The following is a 23943-nucleotide window of genomic DNA, read 5'->3' as shown; positions in this document are numbered from 1 at the left end:
CAACAAATCTGTACTAGCCATCAGTAATCCCAAATATTCTCAGCTATTTTCTTCTGATCAGATAAGGCATTGTAACACTACCTGATAGTATGCAAAAGACATGTGGATTCTTACACTTACACTTACACTTATCCTTACTTTGGCTGTGCACTGAATCTCCAACATACAGCTCTTGATTTCCTTTTAATTCTCCTCTTGCCACACAAGTTTTTCTGTGTGAGATCTTGCTGGCTTTAGTTTAAAATATTACAAGATCCTATCCAATCTCCCCTCTTTCAAACATCCTCTTCATTATCTTTTCCATCACCAAACAGATTTTTCATCCAACTGCTCTCTCTACTCTGTTGACTCCAAATGTTTCCAACCTGCTAACCTTCATCCTTCTGCCTTTGTTCAGCCTTCTGTTCTCTCCTGGCTAGTTCTCAAATATGAGTATATCCAAGTGCCTCCAACTCCATCTTCACAAAAATAACCTTGACCTTTCCTGCCTTTCCAACTACATACTCCATTTCCCTCCTCCGTTTTAAAGTGGGAATGCAAAATGCACTGTTTACAAACATTTCTTTCATTTTTTGCCTTTCAGTTGCCTTTTGGTTTCCTTTCAGCTTGGCTTCATCTACTTTTGCACATCAAAGTTTCTACCGCTGTTTTCTCGGACACAAATCATGCAGATTTTTACAGTTTTTAAGTCAACATATTTAGACAAATTCTCGGACTTTCTTTTACTGATACTATTGATCACATTTTTTGTTATTGCTATGCATACTGAGATAATCAGTACAATTTCTGATCAGGTACTGGAGTCTTGTGGTCTAAAATCCAATCTCTTGCTGTCTAAATATGAAATTTAAAGACAAAACAGAATGTGAAAAGATAACAGTGTATAAGACTATCAAAGCTTTGTAAGTAAGGAAGTGACAACACAAGTGCAATTATTTAAGTGATAGAGAAGTACTGTTTGGATCAGTACTATTACTAGAATGAAGTCAGGAAAATGCCAATAAATTCAGGTATATACAATCAAATATATAAAAAGTATTATTTATTTAGTATTCCCACAGATACCAGTAAGCTAGTAATTACAAGTTTTTTTAAATGAGAACACATGTCAAACATGTGTTTATAGTAGCATCAAAGAATCATGCACACTGTAACAGGATTCATCTGGTGCTAAATGGAAATCCCAAGAATCTTTCTTTCTGTATAGTGATAGCACAGAGTAATCAACTACACCTCTGCTGCTAGCTTTGCTTCTGAACAAGTGCGGAGAAAATTGTGTATTTCAGAGCATGAGGAGACAGATCTATAATTATTTTTCATCTTCAGTTCAAAAGAGCTATGTGACTGATTGCGATACAGCTATCTCTGAGTACTGTTCTTCCAAGCTCTGTTCCCAAGGTCCCTAGTGGTTTCTCTTTATTCTTTTATTGACTGATTATGGCAGAGTTTGCCCCTTAATGAATCTGTCAGGCAGTGGCAGGGACTGACTGTCCCAATAGAAAAAAAATCTTCAAAAATGAAAAAGTAATGGAAAAGCAGAGATGTTTTGCATTATTATTCATATAAAGTAGAATTACTGAATATATTAACCTACTTATTTTCAGAACAAATAAATGTACTAGTCAGAGCAGCTACAACCAGAAAAAGTTTGAAACAATTTCCTTGAGCAGATGTTGGAATAGAGAATTGTTGTTTTCATGGCATTATTCAGAATTTTTTATACTGTGTAATCTAATTTTACAATACTTCTTGTATTCTCTTGTTCACTGAGTACAACCTGATTCACTTGGCAATGGTGTCAGTGGAAGGTCTGCCAATAGGGAAAAGAATCAGATGTACCATGTGAAAAATATTAGCGTCTGGAAAATATTTTTCACAAAAAATTGTAAACTCTGCTTGTTTTTTACATATGTAAATAGGCAGAGTCTGAAATAATACAAAATAGATCTCACAGCATTGGAAGTAAAAGCTTGAAGAAGGATCAAAGAGCTTTCATTATCGGTTTGATCTAGCTTCAATTTTAGCAAGAGTACATTTTCTTATATTTTAAGATAAAGCTGACATTTAGCCCAGTGCTCACTAGTACAGGAGCCTTTCATTCTCTCCAAGATTCTCCAGTGTTCATGTTATTCGTCTATTGGTAATGGTCTAGACAAAGAGAGGCCAAGGGGACAATTCAAGTCTAATACACTGAAAAATAACAATGATGTGTTCCAAAAAATAGTAGAGAATAGAGAATATGTATTAGGCAGATAAGCAATCAGCTGTATTATGTGTTTGAAAGAGACAGCAGATGCTGCAGAATAGCTATCGTGTATTTATAATGACTATGTAGCTGAGAAGGTTTGATTCCATTGTATCAGGTTCACAGTACTTGCCAGCAAAGTTTAGCAGCACATGTATCTGTGCTCCATGTGTGAAGTTCCCATTGACTTCAGTGGGAGTAATGTGTAAAGAATGAAGACAGAATATGGTCTGAAGTGGTGCTGAAGTACTGCAGCTGTGATGTGTGACAATATCCATTTTGTAAGAGATATAAAAATCCCAGAAACGTTCACTCAGCGCTACAGTGCAGCACAAGACATCCACAACTTAACATCCATACATTTTTTCAGCAATATTATGGAAAGGATTATAGATTGAACAAGCTAGGACAGAACAACTTTAGAAAGGACTGATATCCTCTGGGCAGGTAGAACAATGCCAATATATATATATATATATTTATTTTTTAAGTGCAACCTTTAAGTTGTCCTCAGTACAAGCCACAGCTGGTGAAAATTACAGTAAGATGCTCTGCCAAAGAGCATTATGTAAGAATCTGTTAGGAAAAATGTAATAGCAATAGAGCTACATTACTTACTTGCAAGTGAATGAAAGGCCTTTGTTCCTGCTGCATCTCTTCGCACACTGCTCAGTGGTATTTAACAGCTTGGTTTTAACTTCCAGTGTTTTGTTTACTTTGATGAGCATCAACTCGCCTGTTTTTTTATAGTCATGAAGAGGATTTCTCCTTTTTCCTTTACCTTCTAAGAAAGAAGCAAATAAAAAAGGTACAAGTAGATACATGAGAATGGTGATCTCCATTCTTAAATGCTGGTGTGGAAGAAAAAACAGAAAAATTCATTTCAAATTTAGGATTTAATGATATTCAAAAAAGGTGGGAGAAAAATTTTTCATCTGAGTATATATATATATTTTTTTTCAGAACTCCTGAGATATGCCTGTTTTGCATCTTGAAAACTCTATGGTAAATATTTCCATGAAAAATTGAAGTGACAAAGTTAAACAATAGTCTTCCTTTGATGGATAGTGGAATTAAAATCAGAATGAGAAGGATATAAATATTGCAGAGAATCACAATATGAACCTGATAAACTGTTTTAAAACAGAAAACTTTTAAATCACAAGTTAATAACAGATTTTGAGCCTAGAAGTAACACAAAATAGTTACTTGTGCCATTTGTTATTCCAGCGTAGATTCAATGTTTTGTGTTGGGTTTAGAAGTCAATGAACTGTTAGCCTACAGAAAAGAGGAGGGGAGACATAAGCTAGAGTGTGTAAACAGTTCACACTTTGGAAAGATTTCTACAAAAAGATCTGTTTCTATATCTCAGTTGAAAGACCCAAGGAGAGGTGTTTAAAATAGAAAAGATTGTCTAGAGAAGTATGGTTAAAGTGCAAGAGGAAAAGTCTTTGTACTCTACAAGGGAAAAAAAAAAAGCACAAATTTTCTAAAAAAATTCTAAAAAAATATATACATTTTATATGTATGTGTATGTTTTTGTTTTTCTTATAGAAAGCAGTCTGCCTTTATAAGCTGCTCCATTATCAGTGAAGGTAGATGAGTACCTTTGGAGAGAGTTTCTTATATCCTTTTAGATTAGATGGTTTATGTCTGTGGGGTGTAGGGGGGTGAGGGTGGGGGGGAGAGGGGGAAGAAGTGAATGAATTCCTTAATTAATGACCTACATAGTAGTGTTCTTATAAAATACAGGTTATTTCTCATACTGGTGAAAAGTGCACATAGATAGATAGCAAATTTGCATTGGTACACTCTGCACAGAATTTCAGAATAACTCCATGAAGTGTAATGCTCCAATAGCTGAGGTCCCCATGACTCTAAGTTACTGACAGCTGCACATACTGTTGAAGAAGCATGTTTCTTTCACAGAACATCCATTCAGATTGTTAAGAGATCACATTTTTACTGGATTAAGTTAAATTGTACCTCTCAGTGGTGAGTTAGCCCTAAGACACCTAAAAATAGAACAAAAATTTAAAGTAGAATCAATCAAAGTTCAGTTATTAAGTGAGAAAGTGAAAAGAGAAGATCAAAGTAAAATAATTTCATTGTTGCAGTGTATCTGTAAAAAATCCCTCATCCATTCTCTTTTTAAAACTGCTGAAGGTGAGCAATGCTATTCCCCTGCACCTAATAGATCATAATTTTAATTCCAAACACAAGTATTTTCAGAAAACAAATTATTAATTTCCCTCCAAATAACAGAATCATAGAAAATCTTGGGCCAAAAGGGAATTTAAAGATCATCCAGTTCCAAGTCTCTTGCCATGGGCTGCGTTGCCTCCTGTTAGATCAGACTGCCCCGGGCTTCATCCAAACCTGACCTTCAGGGACAGGGCATCCACAACTTCTCTGAGCAACCTGTTTCAGTACCTATTATTTTTACAGGAGGAAGTTTTTGTTGAAAAGTTCAAATGTTAACAATTTTGGTGCTGTGTCTGGGATCCATGTCAGTTATCGTAAGCATTTTCAGCCTTGAATTTGCACAGCACATATATATCCCAAATGACTCATGATGCTTAGAGAAATGTTATGATAGGGCTCTGACTTTAAGTATTAGTACTGTTACTGGAAACTATTTTGTCTGCACTGAAGCTGCTTGCTTTTATTATTTTTTTATTTTATTTTTTTTTTTTTTTATGTACCTATGAAAGAGCCAAAGTGCTGTAATAAGAATTGCATCTGTTCTTTAAGACAACCACAGAAAAACAAGTCTACCATTAAGCTTTTGTGGTAAATGTCTCAATCTATTTTCTTACAAGATGTTGTTATACTGTCTCAGCCAGTATATGACCTTATCAGACCTTACTTATGTCAAGTGAAGGTAAGAATTTGTACAGAAATATTAAAGTATTTTCTTTTAGTTTCTGATGCTATCATTGCCCATCTACTGGTAAGTGTTATTATCTTTATTCCCTATGATAACAGCTTTTCAAACTCACCAGCTAGCATGCAAAAATAAGAATATCAATCAGAAAAAAATCAAGAAATTCTGTTCTGTTTGAAAAATACAATTCACAGTAAAGCTTTTATTTTTTTTTTTTCTTCCCTGAGCAGTTGTCCAAAGAGGATTATGGGTTTGATCTTGCATTTAGCAATTCATAACAGCCTGATTTACTTTAGCTTTCAAACAACATTCTATGACTTTGCCTATAATCCAAAAGGCGAAGCGCCAAATACATGGTGTAACTCTGTTAGAACCATCTGAATAATGCAAAGCATTAACTTTACAGCTCTAACAGCAACAACAAAAACAAAAAATGGTTTTTATTGGTTCAGACCAGGTCTTTTAATTCATAATATCTCAAATAGAATAATGTCCCATTAACGTTCTACATTAAAGGCTACTGTGCAATATTCTCTATATAGTTCTCCTAATTAGTGATGGACATTTATTTCAGCTTCTTAAACTTTGATTATTCATTAATTTGTGGGCCATGCCTTCTGATGTTTCTTGTATTTGTATGTATATTAGTAAAGAAGTCTGACATTCCACTTAAATTTGGAAATAATAACAGTTAATTCAAACATAAAAAATGTACTCAAATACAAACCAACATTTTTTTATTCTTTTTTTTTTTTTTTTTTTTTTAACTCAACAGAAACAACCCCTAACTGAATATATTTCCTCAACTGACTCAAAGTATTACTGAAAAAGTTGAGGGCAATGCCTTTTCCTTCCTCTTAACATGATAGAAACCATGGAGAATTTTCAGACAGAAAAAAATCAGAGCTCAGACAGTGCATAGGGAAATGGAAACTACCACAGTGACTCTAGTAGGATGCTTCAGTGTGTGAGTATGTTGTCAACTCATTTAGGACCTCCACAATTTTCCCACTGGAGCATTTACCACTATCCAAAACTCTGTAAAATATTCACTTTAAAATAAATATTTCTCACAATGAAAGACATGTTACTGTAAGCTATAAGAAAAAAACACTTAGGTTCTCTTACTACCTTTTCTATAGTCTTCTGAGATATGGAGTATTAAGTGAGTTTACTCAAACTTAATCACAGCTGGGGGAAAATATTTCAAAAAACAACTTCTCTTGGAGTGGTCTTGGTCTATGCCAAATAGGTAAACAGTGATAAAGAAAATTATCATTTTGCAGCAATACTTGGAAGACTCACTAGGTGGTTGTCACACCTGTATTCTACAACCTATTTAACCGTTATGCATTGGACTAGTTAACCATAATGACTGGTCTGGTGGGGAAATTGCAGCAGAGTCATATTCTTTATCTTTTCTTGGCTCTGTTTCCCACACCAAAAAGATATTTATATTCAAAATATCGCCATACCACCACCATACCCAATCCTGAAACTATGTCAGTAAGTTTCACACTTCAGTCAAAAATATTACACTTAGTAGAAAACAGTAAGTCTGATAGTAAGCTACAAGACAGCCAGGAAGTTTAGGTTGAATTTAGTTGCATGCCACTTAGAGCTCAAATACTTTAGCAAGTCAAGTTTCAGACTCTCAGGTTTTAGTCTGACCAAAAAGGATTTATTTTCCCACTTATTTCATAGTAAAAAACTAATATCACCCAAATTATACCAATGTTGTAGCAATCAAGAGCATACAGGATATCAAAAGGCCTAAAGATTACTTTTGCACATTATATTGAGATCAAAATACTACTTGTATTGTCTACAGGAAAATTTTACTGTTAAATTCTCTGATATTGTCCACTTCATTGGTAATTGCTTTCTCCTTCCTCCACCAGTCCAACTTTTTAAAATGTACTTGTGTATTTAGGCTTAGGAGTTATAGTCTTACAAAGCACTGGAACATTCTCCTGTCTCCCTTGAAAAATCTTCATTTTTGTGGACATGTCATAGACTACACAAAGCTTTTATTAATCAAGTCTAGTGATTCATTCAACATGTCAGTTTTCAGGGTTCCAAGGCTCACTCCAATGTATGCAATAGTTAGTGTTTTATTAAAGAACCACATCATGGAGACTTGTAATAATGTGAGACGTCTCATTCCTTTCTTTCTACTTTTGCATCCCACTTCACTAACTAGAACAAACACATAATGCCTCAAGACCAAATTTTCTAAATTAGAAGATAAATAAATTTAAATTCAAGGTTTACATTTGAATCAAGATCCTTAATGAAATCTTGTTTTTGTAAGGAGTTTTATTTCCTTATTTTTCTTGACCACTTGTAGAGCTGGATTATATCTTTCAGAACTTCAGCCACTTCCCAAGTGGTTATTTGTTTTGTTGTGTTAAACTTTCAACCGACTAGGATAATGAAAGATGTTTCTTCTATTATGATAGCTACTGATGTAAGTAAGTTGGATGAAAATCTTCATTTGGTAGATAGAAAAAGATGTTTACAATTTTTAGTTACGAAGAAAATAACAGCCCCATAGCAGTACCACTAGTCATTATTCATGTTGGATGTTTGTTGGATGTCAGAAACAAACTAGATCTTTGAGGAAAAGAAGAATCAAGAAAAGGAGGATACCTTAATGTCTAAATTTAAGGAATAAATTGCAATCCTCCCAAATAGTACAACAAAATGCAAAATACGACAACAATGGGGAGAAAAATTGAAAAGAGGTTATTTTTCCATATACTGTGCATAAAACTGAGAGAGATTTAAGATTTGAAATGTATTTGAGTGAAACAATTATAAAGTGTTGTTTCAGAAATATAGAAGATATATAATTTTTTCTGTAGTATCAGCAGCTATTTTAAAGTGATGTTCATTATTTCCGTATCATATTTGTAATGAAATGACCTTGCGTAATTAAAAGATAATTAAGATATTCAATTATTTTTAACAACAGATAATTGAGTTAAATTAGTTTTTTTGTTTTGTTTTTTTTGTTTTGTTTTTGTTTTTTTTTTTTAAAGAACAATCATCATTGCAAGCAAAAGTAAACAGAACTTTTTCCATCAAACTAGGAAAAAAAAAGATAGAAATATGAGTATTGAATTTTACATGAAATTTGTGAAGGGGAGATGCTGTTGAACATGGGGCAGAGGCAGAAATCAGAAATTTACCATCGTAGAATCATAGAATCACAAGGTTAGAAAGGACCTACAAGATCATCTAGTCCACATCCTCCCATTACTGTTGTTACCACAAGCCACTAAAACAGATCTCATAGCTCCTCACCCAGATGCCTCTTGAACACTGCTAAGGACAGTGACTCCATCACCTCCCTGGGCAGCCATTCCAGTGCCTGACCAACCTCTGAGAGGAAAAGTTCTTTAGTAAGTCCAATCTAAACCTCTTCTGGTACAACTTGCATCTATTTTCTCAGGTCCTGTTTGTTGCCTGGGAGAAGAGGCCAAGCCCTTCCTCATCACAAACTCCCTTCAGGAAATTGCAGAGTGCAATGAGGTCTCCCCTGAGCCTCCTCTTCTCCAGACTAAACAATCCCAGCTCCCTCAGACACTCCTCATAAGACTTGTGCTCCAGACCCCTCACCAGTTTCATTGCCATTCTCTGGACACATTCCAGGGCTTCGATGTCTTTCTTGTAGAGAGGAGCCCAAAACTGAACCCAATACTCAAGATGCAGCCTCACCAGTGCTGAATTCAGGGGGATGATTACCTTTCTCCACCTGCTGGTCACACTATTTCTTATACAGGTCAGGATGCCATTGGCCCTCCATGTCATCCAGGCACACTGGACTCATGTTCAGCTGAGCATCAACTAACACCTCCAGGTCCCTTTCCTCTTCACAGTCATCCAGCCACTCAGCCCCAAGCCTATAGCGCTGCATGTGGTTATTGTGGCAAAAGTGCAGGACCTGGCACTTGGCCTTCTTAACCTCATCCCATTCACATCAGCCCAGCGATCCAGCCTATCTAGATCACTCTGAAGGGCCTCCCTACCCTCAGGCAGATCAACACTACCTCCCACCTTGGTGTCATCTGCAAACTTACTGAGGGTACACTCAGTTCCCTCATCTAGGTCATCAGTGAAGATATTAAGCAAGATGGGCCCCAGTACTGACCCCTGAGGGACACCACTTGTAATGGGTCACCAGATGGACTTAACTCCATTAAGCACTACCCACTCGGCAAAGCCCTCTAGCCAGTTCCTTACCCAAAGAAGGGTATACCTGTCCAGGCCACGGGCAGCCAGTTTCCTCAGGAGAATACTGTGAAAGAGAATATCATAGGTTTTGCTGAAGTCTAGGTAGATTAAGTCAACAGCTTTTCCCTCATCTACCAGTCTGGTCACCCAGCCATAGAAGAAGATGAGTTGGCTCAAGCACGACCTGCCTTTCATGAACCCATGCTGGCTGGGCCTGATCCCCTGGACGCCACAAACATATGAGAGACCTCATCTCTCTCATCAGACCTGATGAGGTCTCTCATATGTGATCACCATGCATCATGTAAAAGACCTTCAGGAAAAAGGCATAAGAAGCTTAACTTCATCTGAAATAAAAGGTAGAACAGTTCAATACTGTAAATATCTCCAATATTTTTAACAAGAAACACTATACTTAAAAAAACAAAACAAAACAACAGTATCCTCAAGAAAATATATTCATAACTATCTGAAGGAGGGGAAGAAAAATACAAGCAAATTTTATAACTTGATAATGTGTACAAAGACAATTATGCAAAATGATGTAGTATCTCAGTATCTTTTTTTTTTTTTGAAAGAGATAGCAAATCTAAATCTTATCTCAGTGTAAATAGTGAAAATGTAATACAAAAGTAAAAGATAAAGCTTAATTATATTCATAGATGTGCTCTTGGCAAACCCTGTATAAAAGTAAAAAATCATTGAGTATAAAACAGTAGTTCTCAGCATGTGGTGAGGTCTTCAGCATGTCTATAAAATACGATTTGTGAAATATTTTGAATTAAATTCAACAGTGTATCTTCAGGGTAATGCTTTTCAAATGATATAAAGTATCAAGGGTCAACTGTGTATTGATACAGGCCCCAGTATAATACTGTAAATATACCAACTTCACTAAGAGAAAACAAACTTGAAAATGGGTGTCACAAGATGGTTTCAGATATGATATGCTAACTGTAATTTAATACATAAAAGTATGGTCACTGTAAAAACTGAAAATAAATAAATGGTGAATGTTGATATCAAAATCATTTACTGGTCATGAAATAATTGATATCTATGAGAATAGTTAGAAAGCAGTTTTTTAAACAAATTCACTCAAGACAGTTTTCTCTCTTAAATCAAGTCTAGAAGAGTCAATTAGATAATGTGAATTAATACTCATAATTTTAACTTACTTTTAACTTAGTTTCAACTTGCTTTCATTTCAAAATAGACTTCTCCTTATGCATGTTTCAGTATCAGAAATCTCCAATTTCCTGTCTAGAATGCAAAAAGTGAACATCTTTTCCAAATGAGAAGTCATTTGGAAGGAAGGAAAGAATAGAAAGGAAAGATAGAAAGAGAGACAGAAAGAGAGAAAGAAAAGAAGCAATAAAGAAAGAGAGGAAGAAAAATAAGCAAGCAAGGAACCAAGGGAGAAAGAGAAAGGAAGGAAAGAAAAAAAAAAAGAAAGAAAAAGAAAGAATGAAAGAAGAAAAGAAAGAAGGAAAGTCATAATGAAAAACTGAAACAACTGAGATGTGCCCAAGAAAATAACTTTTTATACTGAATAGATTTAGAAACCAGATTAGGTTTAATGTGTTTATTTATGTAAAATAATAATTTGGCATGAAAAAGTTTATCAACCATACCCATAAGTACTGAAGTCAGCTTACAGATGGAATGTCACCAAAATAAAACCAGCTGTCCAAAGAGTCATCTCTTGCTTGTCACAATTAAATTGTTTCTCAGAAAGGTATCTGGAGGATCGTGTGATTATTTTTCCGAAATTTATTTTCTTGGCAAAAGAGCCATCACAGAAAAATAAATAAATAAATAAAAGTCTGCAATTTTTAGAAAGCAGTTTGCAATATATAATATAGGGATAATTTTTTCCTTATTTTTATATTGGCTTTCAGTCTAGCTGTTGAGCAGATTCAGGAAATGCAAAGAATATATTTCTTTTTGGCTTTATGTTGCATATTACCACTCAGTCACACACCCACACACACATACACACCCATGAACACATATCCCTCATTAGCAGCTGCAAAGATTGTCATTTTCTTTGGAACCCAACTTCAAGTGTTTGTAAAGTCCATCCTTTGTAACTCTCCTATAGTCAGCATGAAATCTCAAGAAACAAAGGATAACGCTAACAACTGATAGCATGTTCTATAATTGGATGGTAGATGCAAAAGAACAGCTCTTTCTCTTCCAGGAAAAGGTTATCTGCACAGCAGGATGCTGAGACCCATTGGCAGAAACAAACAGTCTGCAGTTTGTACTCTGACTTGCTGTATCTAACCTCTGGCTAAATTACAGAGAACTTTTTCCCTTGTAAGATTTTTCTCCCTATGCATCTGCAAAATAATTAAATCCCTTCTATTTCGCATTGCATTCCACAATCTTTATAAATATGTGATGTTTTTTTTCCAAGGAACCCTGTGTATTGTGTGCTCCATTTGCAGTGGGGTCTTAGCCACAACTTAGTGTGCCAGGGTTTGGAGGGGGGAATAAAAAGAAAAGCACAAGCAGACCGGACAGCGGTTTAGGCAAAACAAAGATGGACCTGTATGAGGAGTTAAGAGCTTTGCTACATCTTGTATACATAAAAAATGTGCTGCTGGCCCAAACAAGGAGTCATAGGAAGAGTTGGAGCTGATGGGAGATGGATGTAGCAGCCAGTCCCACACTGTGCCAGCAGCTCTGAGGACTGCCAGGCATGGCCAGGCACATCAGGCAGCACATGGGTGGAGGCCCACAATTCATTTAGCTTCGTCTCCTGTAGCTAGATTTTGCCAGAACATCTGACTAATCTCGAGTATGTTCCTAGCTCTGCTTCACTGCACACTGCTTTACGTGTGGGTACTAATCACATACAGGAATAGTTCTACTATCCTCTAATGGGACTGCCAAAAAATAAAAATAAAAAAAAATAAAAAAGACATGAAGAAAAATTAAGGATATCCTCATTCCTTCACAATGCTTTGTAGCTGCCCTAATTTCTTACTGCAGTGTACAAACTTTGCTCACATCTGGAAGATGCCAATGCTACTATTCCAGCTTTCCAAGCAAGTGTGGAAATTTTTCTCATCTCCATGCAGCCTTATAGCCTCTATCCTTCTACCCCCCACCTCAAGACTGATGGAAGAAAGTGAAATTCCAGTACTCATTTACTACATGCAATTGCAAAAAGTTCATGGCAACTCTTTCCCCCCTACATAAAGCTTTTACCCATCAACAAGCCTGGTTATTCTGCCTTAGAAAAGTTTGAAATGCTTAAGTGGCAAACTAATGTTCAGTGTAAAGATCCAAAAGGGAGATATTATGCTCTCTGAGGGAGTCTGTGAATTTCCCTTCCAACCCTGGCCTCAGTTGAAGTATTACAATAATGACAGATGAACTCCTCCAATAAGAGGCTTTCGTTTCTTGACTTCAATGCACAATTTTCCAGAGTTTTATGCAACATTTTAATCTCATGTCTTTCAACTCTAAGTTCGCCTGCTAGGTTGCTTATGAAAATAGCATTAATAGAAACAGAAAATCTGTTAAGCGGGGTAAGAGCGTATTACATGCGAGAGCAAAACAAGCAGCCCCTGGCACTGAGCACCAAAAGGATTCCATTAAACAGAAGGAATACAGTCTTCCAACTGGCAGAGTAGCATTTTGCTTTGTTGACAGTATATAGAATAATGACTATCTACAGCTGGGGTGGGGAAGTATAAATCACATTAAACTTTAAAATATATGCAGCTAAGCAGACCACAGGGATACACAACTTTCATATATCGATTATTGGTTTGGGATTTTTTGAAGCAAGTTATTTATAGGAACTAAGTGCAACTTCCACATCTTCGTTAGAAACTTTTCAAATGATCAGAACTACAGAAAGTGCTGAGAAATAATGGTAAAAAAACACTCTGATGCCAGTCTTTTGCAGAAAAAAAGTCTTTAATTTAATCTTTAGCATTCCTTCTTCTGCAATATACCTGTCTAGTTTCATTATACACGCAGCCTCAGTTTCACTAGATTAACTTCACTAAAGAAATACTAAGAAAACTGAAGAATGTCAGTGTGATTTTTTTGTTGTTGTTCTCATACAGTTATGAGCTTCATATTTATTTCTGCAAGTGATAGAAACTTACAGGATGTTGACAATGACTAGAAAAGTAGTCTATAGAAATCTTGTATGTTTATCACTTTCACAAATCAGCTTCTTCTTTTCTACATATAATAAAGAAACTCAAAACTTTTGGGATGGACAGCTTGCTTGCATGAAAGTTTCTTCAACCTTTTTATTTTTATTTATTTTTATTTTTATTTTTTTTAATTAATAGAATAGAGTATGGGTATGCATTACTTCTTATCTATATATATATATTGATTGTTTTCATCACTTAGCTTTTTCATTTATAAAAATAATAAATACTTAGACATATATTAAGCTTTCTTGAAAACCTTTCAGTAAAAATAATTCAAAACTCTTCTTCTTCCTTACATTGTAAAATCCTGGAAAATTTGTTGAGAATCATCTATTTTTACAAACCAAGGTAACTACAATGGCAGTATGTGGTAAGAGTTATCTTTCTTGTCCAGAAAACAAAAAAAAATAGGATTGATTAAGTTAGGTGGGGGAGGAAAGTTAAGGAAGGGAGTTTTGCCAAGAAACTGCCACTATGAAAGTTGGCCAGAAAACAAGTTCTACTCTAAGAAAAATTCTGAAGTTTAGGAAATCTAATTTCCCTCCACATCAGGATGAACCATACACTAAACTGAAGAGTCCATTGGTTAGTGTACAACCATAACCAACCATAACCATTAGTCTACTGATACGCATAGTATCAACCTCCCAATCTCTTCCATTAGAATATTAGACTGAGCCTGGGAAAATACAGATCTGACTACAGTCAGGCAGAACAAGGACTCTTTCAAGGAAATCATCCTAGTCATCAAGGGATTAAGTACAACCTAGCTTATGAACTTGGCTGTACACCAGTTTCTGTCTGGTTGGCCAAATGAAGTTACACAAGGCTATTGTGCTTTTTTCCAAACTCATGAGTTGATGAGTTTCTATCCCAGGTGAGAACTGTTCACCATCAGGTACTCCAAGCTATTGTGAATGTTTCTTGATGCAAATTTCTCTTTCATTTGATATCAGGGAGCTAGGCCAAAGAAGTTTTCTGTCTATATGGAAAAGTTTTGATGGGTCAGCATTTTCTAGTAAAAAAAAAAAAACACCACAATATTTTCTCAGAAAATTCCTAACTAGCTCTAGTCATCACATTTACTGAAAGGTCACATGTCCATAGAATGGAAATTGTAATGTATGTGGAAAAGGCATTCAGAAAAGTGCAGTAGTATAGTGGCTATGTCTCTGTTTCACCTGCTTCTAATGCCTATGAAAATAGAATCAGCATTGAGCAGACTGAACATATAAGCTCTCATGAGATGTTCAGCACATGACAGAACTGCACTCTTACTATAGGGGAAAAATTACATGTCTATTGCATATGATGCTACCCATTTTATTTTATTTTATTTTATTTTATTTTATTTTATTTTAATTTCATTTTTTAGACTTGCACACTCAGAGCACAAACTCTTCCACTTAAAAATACTATATATATTTTATATCATATATATATATATATATATATATATATATATATATATATATATATACACAATTATTTTTATTATTTTACTAGAAAATTGAATCATATATTGGAAGCCACTGACATCACTTGCCATATCCAATGTTCTCCAGCCTTACCCCTGGACCCAGACACTGCCTGCGCCTGCTCTCTCTCTACTCACTCCTGGCAGATCCTTTCCCTGAATTCTGGCTGCCTTTTGTTTCTGTCTGTGCAAAGGTCTGACCCGAACAATGTTGGTGGAAGGAAGGAAGGAAGGAAAGGTTTGTAGAAACCTTTGCAAACTTTCTTCCTCAAGCATCTCCCCAGAGGACCAATAGAAATACAGAGTTAGCTCTCCAGATATCCAGTCCAAGGGGGACACTTCAGGAAAGAAATTCAGCTAAAGAGCTTCCAGCACTTGATTACTTATTGTTTGTTTGTTCCCCCCTCACTCGCCCCCCCCCCCCCTCCGCTCCTGGATTTCATCGGGAACGTCTAATGAAATTACAAGTACTTCAGCCTGGAAACAGCACGTTTGTGCTGCTGTACTCTAGCAAGGGTTTTCCCTTTCAGCAGCATACAATTTTATGCTTTGGGTATTCCTTGTCAGTTTATTTAAATTAACATTTATCCTAGCACTTGGCAATTATAGGCAGATGTTTCCTCATACTCTGACTACAGGCAACGATGAAACGTCCTCCTCCTGCTCTCTGATCTCTCTGTCCTGAGAGACTCCCGAACGCCCCTCACCGAGTGGGGCGGTGATGGAAGCAGCAACACTTCTACACCACCCAGCTTGTCCCCGCCGAGCGCAGGTTGTCCCGAGACGACCCGGGATGGGCACTGGCACTCAGCACCTCACCCCGAGCCGTGCTATGTGCTGGTGCAGCGCAGGTAGAGCTGAGGGGCGCCGGGTAGAGAGAGGGAGAGAGGGGAACAGGGATGCAGCTGTGAGCTAGCGAGGGGTGGAGGGTGCCTCTAAAGAAGTGATAGAAGAACTAACCTGCCGCAGGGATGGTGATGGGAGGCAGCAGCAGCTGATGGAGCAGCAAGGCTGGCAGGAGCTGGGTAGCCCACATGGTGCTGGCGGCCCCCCCCGGCGGCTGGCGGGGAGGAGATGTCTCCTCGGAAGGACCCTGTGCACAGCCGGTCACTAAAGGAGTCAGAGCGAGCCGAGCTGCTTTTTATTGCGATGATCTAAGTTTGTTGTGTGATTAACTGGAAAGATCTGGGTCCCAACTCCCTCTTACGGTAAGAAACTGTTCAACAACATATCCTCTCTGCCTCCTCTCCCCCTCCCCTCCCCGGGAGCTGCCTCCCCACCCGCCCCGCAGACGGCCCAAGGAGAGGGCTCCCACCGCCTTCCTCCTTCCTCCCTCCTCCCCCCACCGCCTCCCTCCCGCAGTTCTTCCCGGGGCTCAGGGCCAGTACCGGGCGGGCCAGGTCCCCCACCGCTGTCTCAGGGCTCGTCCCTGCTGCTGCAGAGTCCCTCAGATTTTCACCCTGCTGCATCCTGGCTCGCAGCCCTTTTGCTCTCTCACCTGCAGCCAGAACAAACCTTTCCTTTCCTCTGGACATCTCCCCTTGTGACTTCTCCCTTTCTCCACCTGCCCCTTGACCCTATTCATTGGTAGCATAGAATCATAGAATCACAGAATGGCTCAGGTTGAGAGGGATCTTAAAAGATCATCCAGCTACAAACCTCCAGCCATAGGCAGTGTTGCCACTCCCCAGATCTGGCTGACCAGGGCTCCATCCAATCTTGCCTTGAACATCTCCAGGGACTGGGCATCCCTGGCTTCTCGAGCCTGTGTCTGCTAATGCCTCAGCACTCTCTGAGTAAAAAAAATAAAATAAAATAAAATAAATTCTGCACATATCTAATCTAAATATCCCTTCTTTTTTGTTTAAAATTATTCCCCTTTGTCCAATCACTATCTGCCCACATGAAGAGTTTGTTTCCCTCCCGATTATAAGCTACATTTAAGTACTGGAAGGCCACACTGAGATCTCCCCTGAGCTTTCTCCATACTGAACAAGCCCAGCTCTCTCAACCTTTATTCATAGAAGTGTTCCAGCCCTCTGATCATCTGCAAGGTCCTCCTCTGGACACACTCCAACAGCTCTGCATCCTTCCAGTGCTGGGGGCCCCAGGCCTGGACACAATACTCCAAGTGGGGCCTCAAAAGGGCAGAGCAGAGGGAGTCAATCAATTTCCTCACCCTGTTGGCCACCCTTCATTTAATGCAGTCCATGATACAGTTGGCCTTCCAGGCTGCAAGCGCACACTGCTGTCAAGCACACTTGTATCAAGCTTTTCATCAGCCAATTTCATGGATGGCTGTTCCAGCAGTACTATTCCTGCCCCACAGCCAGGGACAAAGCCAGACCACTTAGGAAACTCACCTTTCATCCTGTGACTCCCCTTGGCCATTGGCCTGGCCTTTCCTTCACCCTCATTGGCCATCTGTCAAGTGCCACTTCCCCAAAATTGTGGCAACTCAAGAGAATCTAAAGGTCAAGTATCAGCTGTCTGGTGTTCTGTGGTGGCAAACCTCAGTCCGTAGCAAGGCTCATTCTTCCTTCCATCGCAGACAAAATGACTGTAATTCTTCTCTTGCACTTCATTTTAACTTCGTGGAAGCAATGGCACTGGTGTTTGTTTAAAGTCATGAGGCTGGCCTTCCGACATGTGGGTGTGCAAAAATAAACACTTCAGGAAAAGTTTTGCCTTAATTTAAACCATTTCTTTGTCCCATGCACCCACCTACTGTCTATAGCATGAGCATGTAGCAACACAGGCATCAGGAAAATGTTCCTCTCAATTTTCCACAAATAAATCAGAGCCTTGCATGTGGACCCTTGCCATATGGGTCATAAATGGGTCTCCTTCTCCAAACCGGTTTCCCTTGCCCAGATTTACTACCCAAACTGCTGATAAGCAGCTTTTCTTAACAGTGGGGATGTTTTTGAAGTAAAAAAGTATGAATTGTTTTCTTGCATTCATTCTTTTTCTTTATTCCCCAAAAATACATATATGAGTATATGTATGTGTATATATGTTCTTTTATATTTACATGTGTACATATATCTATGTATGTATGTATGTATTTATATTCACACTTCTTTCCTATCACCCTATTTATGCCTAGTGGCAAAATAAAAAATTCCCATTTGAGAACGGCTGTCTTGCTAAGAAAAAGAAAGGGGACAGCAAGGAGTTGAGAGAATATAGAAGTTGTATTCCCAGTGCCACTGACCTTGTGTGGAATCCTTGTCCACTGCGAATAATAGAATATGGGTATCTCAATTTCTGGTTTTCTTCTTCCTGTGCTTTAAGATGGTCATAAATATAAACAATAAGGAAAAAAAGAAAAAAAATAAATAAATCATAGCACCATGCTGAGCCCCAAATATCCATGTTCTGTTCACCAAATGTATTTGACTTGTCCATGCATGTGATGAGTGACCTTTTATTGTATAAAGCACAGAATCATGCACCATTAAAATCAAGTATATTTTTTGCCATTGGCTTCCTTAAGGGGGACTATTTGTCTTGTAGTCACATTTGTCTTGAAATGGAGGAGGGTTTCTGCTGTGTCTCATAAAGACTAGGGTGTTCCCTGATGGATAAAATATTTATCTATATGGATTCCCATTATTAATACACTGTCCTGTATACTGCCTGAGTTAAAATCATGGGCACAGATGCTCTTGACTAGAGAAAACTAGTGTATTCAGAGTGCAAGGCCAGAGAATGAAGAGAGATTAGAAAGGAGAATATCCTATAGGTGTTACATTCAGATGCTACATTCATAAACAGTCAAGGCATAGGTTTGCATCTGGCTCCGGGAATTCAAAATGCTTTATGGACCTGCTTTGCATATGGCAAAATGTAGAACAATCCTTTTTCTGTGTCTTCTTGCCACATGCATTTTACAAGAGAAACAAAATATTTAAGTTTTGCTCAGTGAAATTTTACCTTGAAATGAAATTCAGTATGAAGAATGTCTGCAAATATCACATTTCATTCTTAGCCTTTCTAAAAAGAATTCCATGTCAGGACTTAGATTGCACATAGAGAAACTACAGAGCTATACAGTAACCAAAGTTGTGGGTTTTATGTGAGAATATCCTGTTATGTGTCACAGTTATATCTAAAAAGTATCTAACTATATTTAAAAAGAAAAGAGTTACATATTTTACCAAAGATATATTGGCTCTGGATTGCCTACATTAATAATGAGTTTGAAAAAAGTTTTATTTTGGTTGGAAAAGTAAGCAGACATGACCAAATACATAGAAATCGCTATTTTTATATTTTGTTTTCTGACCATAACCACAGTTGGATCTTTTTTTCAGATATAACTCGCTACCCAGAAATGCTAGATATTCACTGTTTCGGCAGGAATTTTCACACACAAAGAGTAGTACCAAGTCTAAATAAACTTTAAAGGAAAGCTTTTCTATATGAACCATTATCTGTCATGTGAATCACCGGCTGTGTTCAAAATAAACCTTTCTACTTTGTAACAATTTCTATGCCTAGTTCCATTGGATAGTAAGACCAACAAAGTAAGCAAGCATGCATAGTAATTATTCAACACTGAGCTGACTGATGAAAAAGATACAAGCTACTTGAGAAGCATAAATAACATATATACATACATACATACATACACACACACACACACACATATATGTTATTAATATAACATTATGTTATATATATATGTGTTATTATATATATATATTATATATATATATATATGCTTCATTTATGCTTCATTTTATAAGCAGAAGCTTTTTTTTTTTACTGTCCTGAAAAAAAAAAAAAAAAATCCAAAAAACAACTGAGCTTGAGACTAGGAAAGGAAAAGACAAAAGTATGGATTGGGAGATTTAATGCTGCTTAGAAAGGCAGAGTTTAAGCAGAATTTAGCCCTGCTAAGGCACCTGAGGCAGAGACCAGCTGGTCTCATGGCACCTTCCAGCTCCAGATTTATTTAGGCAGGTTAAAAAGAAAAAAAAAGTAAATGGGGAAAGGGATGGAAATTGAAAGGAAAAAGGAAAAGAAGAGGATAACAAGATCCCAGCACAGGGATTAGTATGTTTAGTTGAATGCCGAAGCTCAGCTGTCCCCTGAGTCCAACATTTTAGATTCAGCCAAAAGAATTTCGCATGTCATCATATTAAATGCTGCAGATCTGAATTGCTGGTCCCAGAAGGCAAACTCACCCCACCAGTCAAGTATTTACACCCCCATGCAGTGAAGCAGGAGAGTCTGGCATCTCAGATGAGGCTTCTTGCTGATGATTACCCACCAGGGAGACTCCAGGATGATGACAAGAGCTACACCTCCCTCTGAGATGTAGGCAGTAATCTACATACATTCACAGATAAAATCCCATGTGGATTCAGTAGTCTAAACTATCCAGCTTTAAAAAGCTTTTTTTTTCCTTCAGCTTGTGTCATAGTTTATGAACAAAAATTAGTCAGAGATTATTACCTGGTGTTATAAGCACAGGGTTTGGTCCTTTGCAGATGCACTTTACTCAAAAGCAGGCTTTTAATTTTATAATTTTTATATTTTCTTCATACCTCAACTGAGCACTTTCATGGTGCAAAACGTGAAAAAATTATGCAAGATATATCTAAAAATGTCTAGGTTAACACATTATACACAAATATATGCTCCTGGCGTATGAAATGTATAGTTTTGGTGTTGGTGAGGTTAAAAAGGAACATCGGCAATAAAGTTACCTGGTTGTGTTTCTTTCTACCCATTCCTTTCACATATGTTCATAATATTCCAACATATGCAATTCGTAGCTGCCCATATTCAAACTCTCAGGCACTCAGTTCTGAATCCTAAACCCTAGTCAGGTAATCCAGTGTCCATTCCTGCACTCATTTAGTAGCATAAGTATTTTATAGCTTTCCTATGTAAATCACACTGTAACTCTTCTTTACATGTATGTTATGTGATGTTTAGGGATACATAAAATGTCTAACAAAAGAGCTTTGAAGTTACAGTATGAAAGATATGTAAGCCATTTATGGCACAGTGCCAAACAGCAGCTGATGCCAAACTAATCCTTCTAGATTAGTTTGGAAATAACTACTTTCAGTATTTTGGATAAGCAAAGCAAAACAAAAATACCTGTGTATATGTACATATAAATTATGCACACCAAGTTGATTTTAGTAGGAATCGTCTGATCAAAATTTATCAGAAAAAAAGTCAGACGTTTTAACACCTACACGCTTTATTTACACAGACTTAAGTCCCTCAAACTATTTTCATGAAAAGATTATTCTTTTCAGAAAAATTCCCCTTAATATCCAATGAAAGATTTTTGTGATGTTTTGTATTGTGGTTAAATATTCTTAGGATCTGACCTTTCTAATTTAGAATTAAAAAAAACCAAAAATTTGCTCTACTCCTAAGAGATGTTTCATGTATGTGCTCAGAGTATATGGATTAGGAATGTTAAACTTTTTGCTTTTTTGTTCATTTCTTTATTTGTTTGTTTTCAAATTGATCACTTTCTGCAGTGCCAAAAATTATTTAATGGGTAAATGCCATTGGCAGTTCTAATGTACTTAGCCTACATTAATCAAGACAGAACGTGTTCCTCAAAACCTTTACCAAAGATTTTTGTTGTTGTTGTTCAAGAATGTAAAAGAAAAAAAAAATTAAAAATTAACCTCTTTTTGACCTTTTTTTTTTTTTTATTCCCAGCTAAAATGAAGTTGTGGTACTGGCTGCTGGAAAAACAAACAGAAGCTGAATACATTCATTATGAGGCAACAACCCCAGAAGCCCTTAATTTACATACCATAGTTACCAAGTTACTTCTCAGAGGATAGCTATTCTCCATATTATTTAACTCTTCAAGTATGTTTGTGTGGGTGTTCTCCGTAAATGTTCCATTTTTAACAAATAAAGGAGTGTTTTTTCATGCTTATTAGAAAATACATTCTCCATGACAGAGTGATCTCAAAATGAAATGTTTGGTCCAGCTCCACTGGTTTACATACCAAAATTATGTAATTATGTAAATTACAAAGATTAATTATTGTCAAAGGAAACTATGCTAATAATTTATTTTCACTCTATCTTACTGTTGGAAAATCTAATATCAAAATTGTTTATTTTTTCTTGCTATCAGAATATTTTTCAAAAATTTTAAATCAAGACATTTTTACTTAGAAATCTAAAACAATCCAAAAATGAAATCACACAAGCATGCAAACAAACAAATTTGTTATATAACATTAATATTTTAATTCCTGATTAAGAATACAAATAACCCATGCTGGTAGACATTCAGCATTTTGAAAATTTGTTTTCAATATATTTAGATAAACATTACTTAATTTGTAATTTTACTCTGAATTGTATATTATGGACTGAAGTCAACAATTCAAAATACAGGGACATTAGTCCTACTAATTCCAGAGATTGAAGCCTTCCAAATCCTGCTTGTCAAGGTCAAATTATCTAGAATTTCATATCAAAGAGGAGAACTTCTACCTAGGGTGCTGTTAAAGATTATAACAAGAAACCTTGTTGTATGATGGGTATTCATCAGTTTCCCTGCAGTCTCTCAGACATGAAAGCATATTAATAGCAACTTGGAGAAGACACAAACAACAGAATAGAACTTACAATTGATGGCTAAAGCTCTGATTTTCCTGGTAAGGTTCGTAACCCCAGTGACAGAAAGCTTGCCAAGACTTCAGGAAAGATGTTATCAGAGGAGGAATCTCAACTTGAATTTTTTTCAAGAACAAGCTTTGGGTACTTTATTTGAATCAAAAAGTCTCCTTGTTTGGGATACGAGCTTTGTAATGCAGCTACTGGAAAATAGTCATGTAATCAAAAGAGACATTTGGCTGCAGAATCATGATAGGGACTCTCAAAGGAAGACTAGAGCAAACTGAAATTTCTTGATTGCATTCATCTATTTATATATTAAAAAGATACTTTTCAGCACAGTTTTGCCCCTTAAATCGTCAGCCACTGGTATTGCCCTGCATAGTGAAATGACATTGGTAATAACATGATTCCTTTGCATTGGCTATATCAATGAAGCATATGCAATTTATTTTATTTTTGTATCTATATCTATGAAGCATTTGATCTCACTTTTCATAGAATTTATTCCTTTTTTTTTTTTTTTTTTTTTTTTTCCTTATAGGTGAAATGGATTAGCCTTCAACTACACATTCAATAGAAGTGATAAATAACAACATTAATTCTTACCTTACTGCAGTCTCCTGCCAGGTATTTTGATATGAAATTCTGCAACAAAAGTAATACTAAAACATAATTTAGAAGTCTGTGATCTGAAATTACAATTCTAAAGCTCTCCATTTGGTTACATGCTTCAACTTTGCTCTTCTCTCCCAACATTGTGATCCATTCTTCATGTCCAAAGTTATCAGTTAATGACAGAATAAGTCTTTGACTTATTTAGAATTATTTAGATTTATTTAGACTTATTTAGAATTCTGATAAGCAAGTGGTTTGATGACCTATTTCAAATTCATTAACAAACATAAAGCAACAAATGTGTTTATAATAGCACAGAAAAAATATGGAAAACTGCCAATTTTTCTTTCTGCTGAGTAGCAGTTGTTGTCTGTCCTAAACTGATACACATTATTTCTTATTTTGCATTATTTTTGCAAGTTGTTTTGAAAACTTTCTTGAAATAGCTATGTACAAATTAATACTCACTATATTTTCACCTCCACAGATCAGTAACATTGTTTTTTAAGAATCCTCAGATTGAGTTGAAGGATAAATCTGTGTAGACTAGAATTTTATCTGACAGTAATCCATGAAGGATGTCTAGGGAAAAGTATAAAAGAAGAACAAGTTTGCAGTGATACTTCCTTCAACTATTTTCCAGACTATGTACATTTCTGGTCATCTAAT

General features: G+C 36.6%; 1 protein-coding gene across 6 annotated transcripts in view; it reads right to left on the bottom strand.

The window, feature by feature from the left end:
* The window catches only part of HGF (hepatocyte growth factor), a 60615-nt gene extending 44340 nt beyond the window's left edge, over positions 1-16275 (bottom strand). For 5 of the 6 annotated variants that reach the window (XR_014948549.1, XR_001558599.3, XM_015878383.3 and 2 more), the window contains exons 1-2: positions 15997-16275; positions 2864-3029 (exon numbers count right to left, since the gene is read on the bottom strand). Coding sequence is in view for 4 of the 6 variants with exons in the window: in XM_015878383.3 (XP_015733869.2) it covers positions 2864-3029; positions 15997-16072 (242 nt within the window). In the remaining 2 variants the exon portion in view is untranslated. Of the gene's footprint in view, positions 1-2863; positions 3030-10550; positions 10636-15996 lie in introns of all 6 variants that reach the window. The other variant, XM_085554248.1, reaches the window with a different exon arrangement.
* Positions 16276-23943: the final 7668 nt, after the last annotated feature.

The sequence above is a fragment of the Coturnix japonica genome, chromosome 1 (assembly GCF_054131305.1).
Source record: "Coturnix japonica strain WE chromosome 1, WE-NBRP24, whole genome shotgun sequence".
In the NCBI taxonomy this organism is placed as follows: Eukaryota; Metazoa; Chordata; class Aves; order Galliformes; family Phasianidae; genus Coturnix; species Coturnix japonica.
This window is presented reverse-complemented; position numbering and strand designations above follow the sequence as displayed.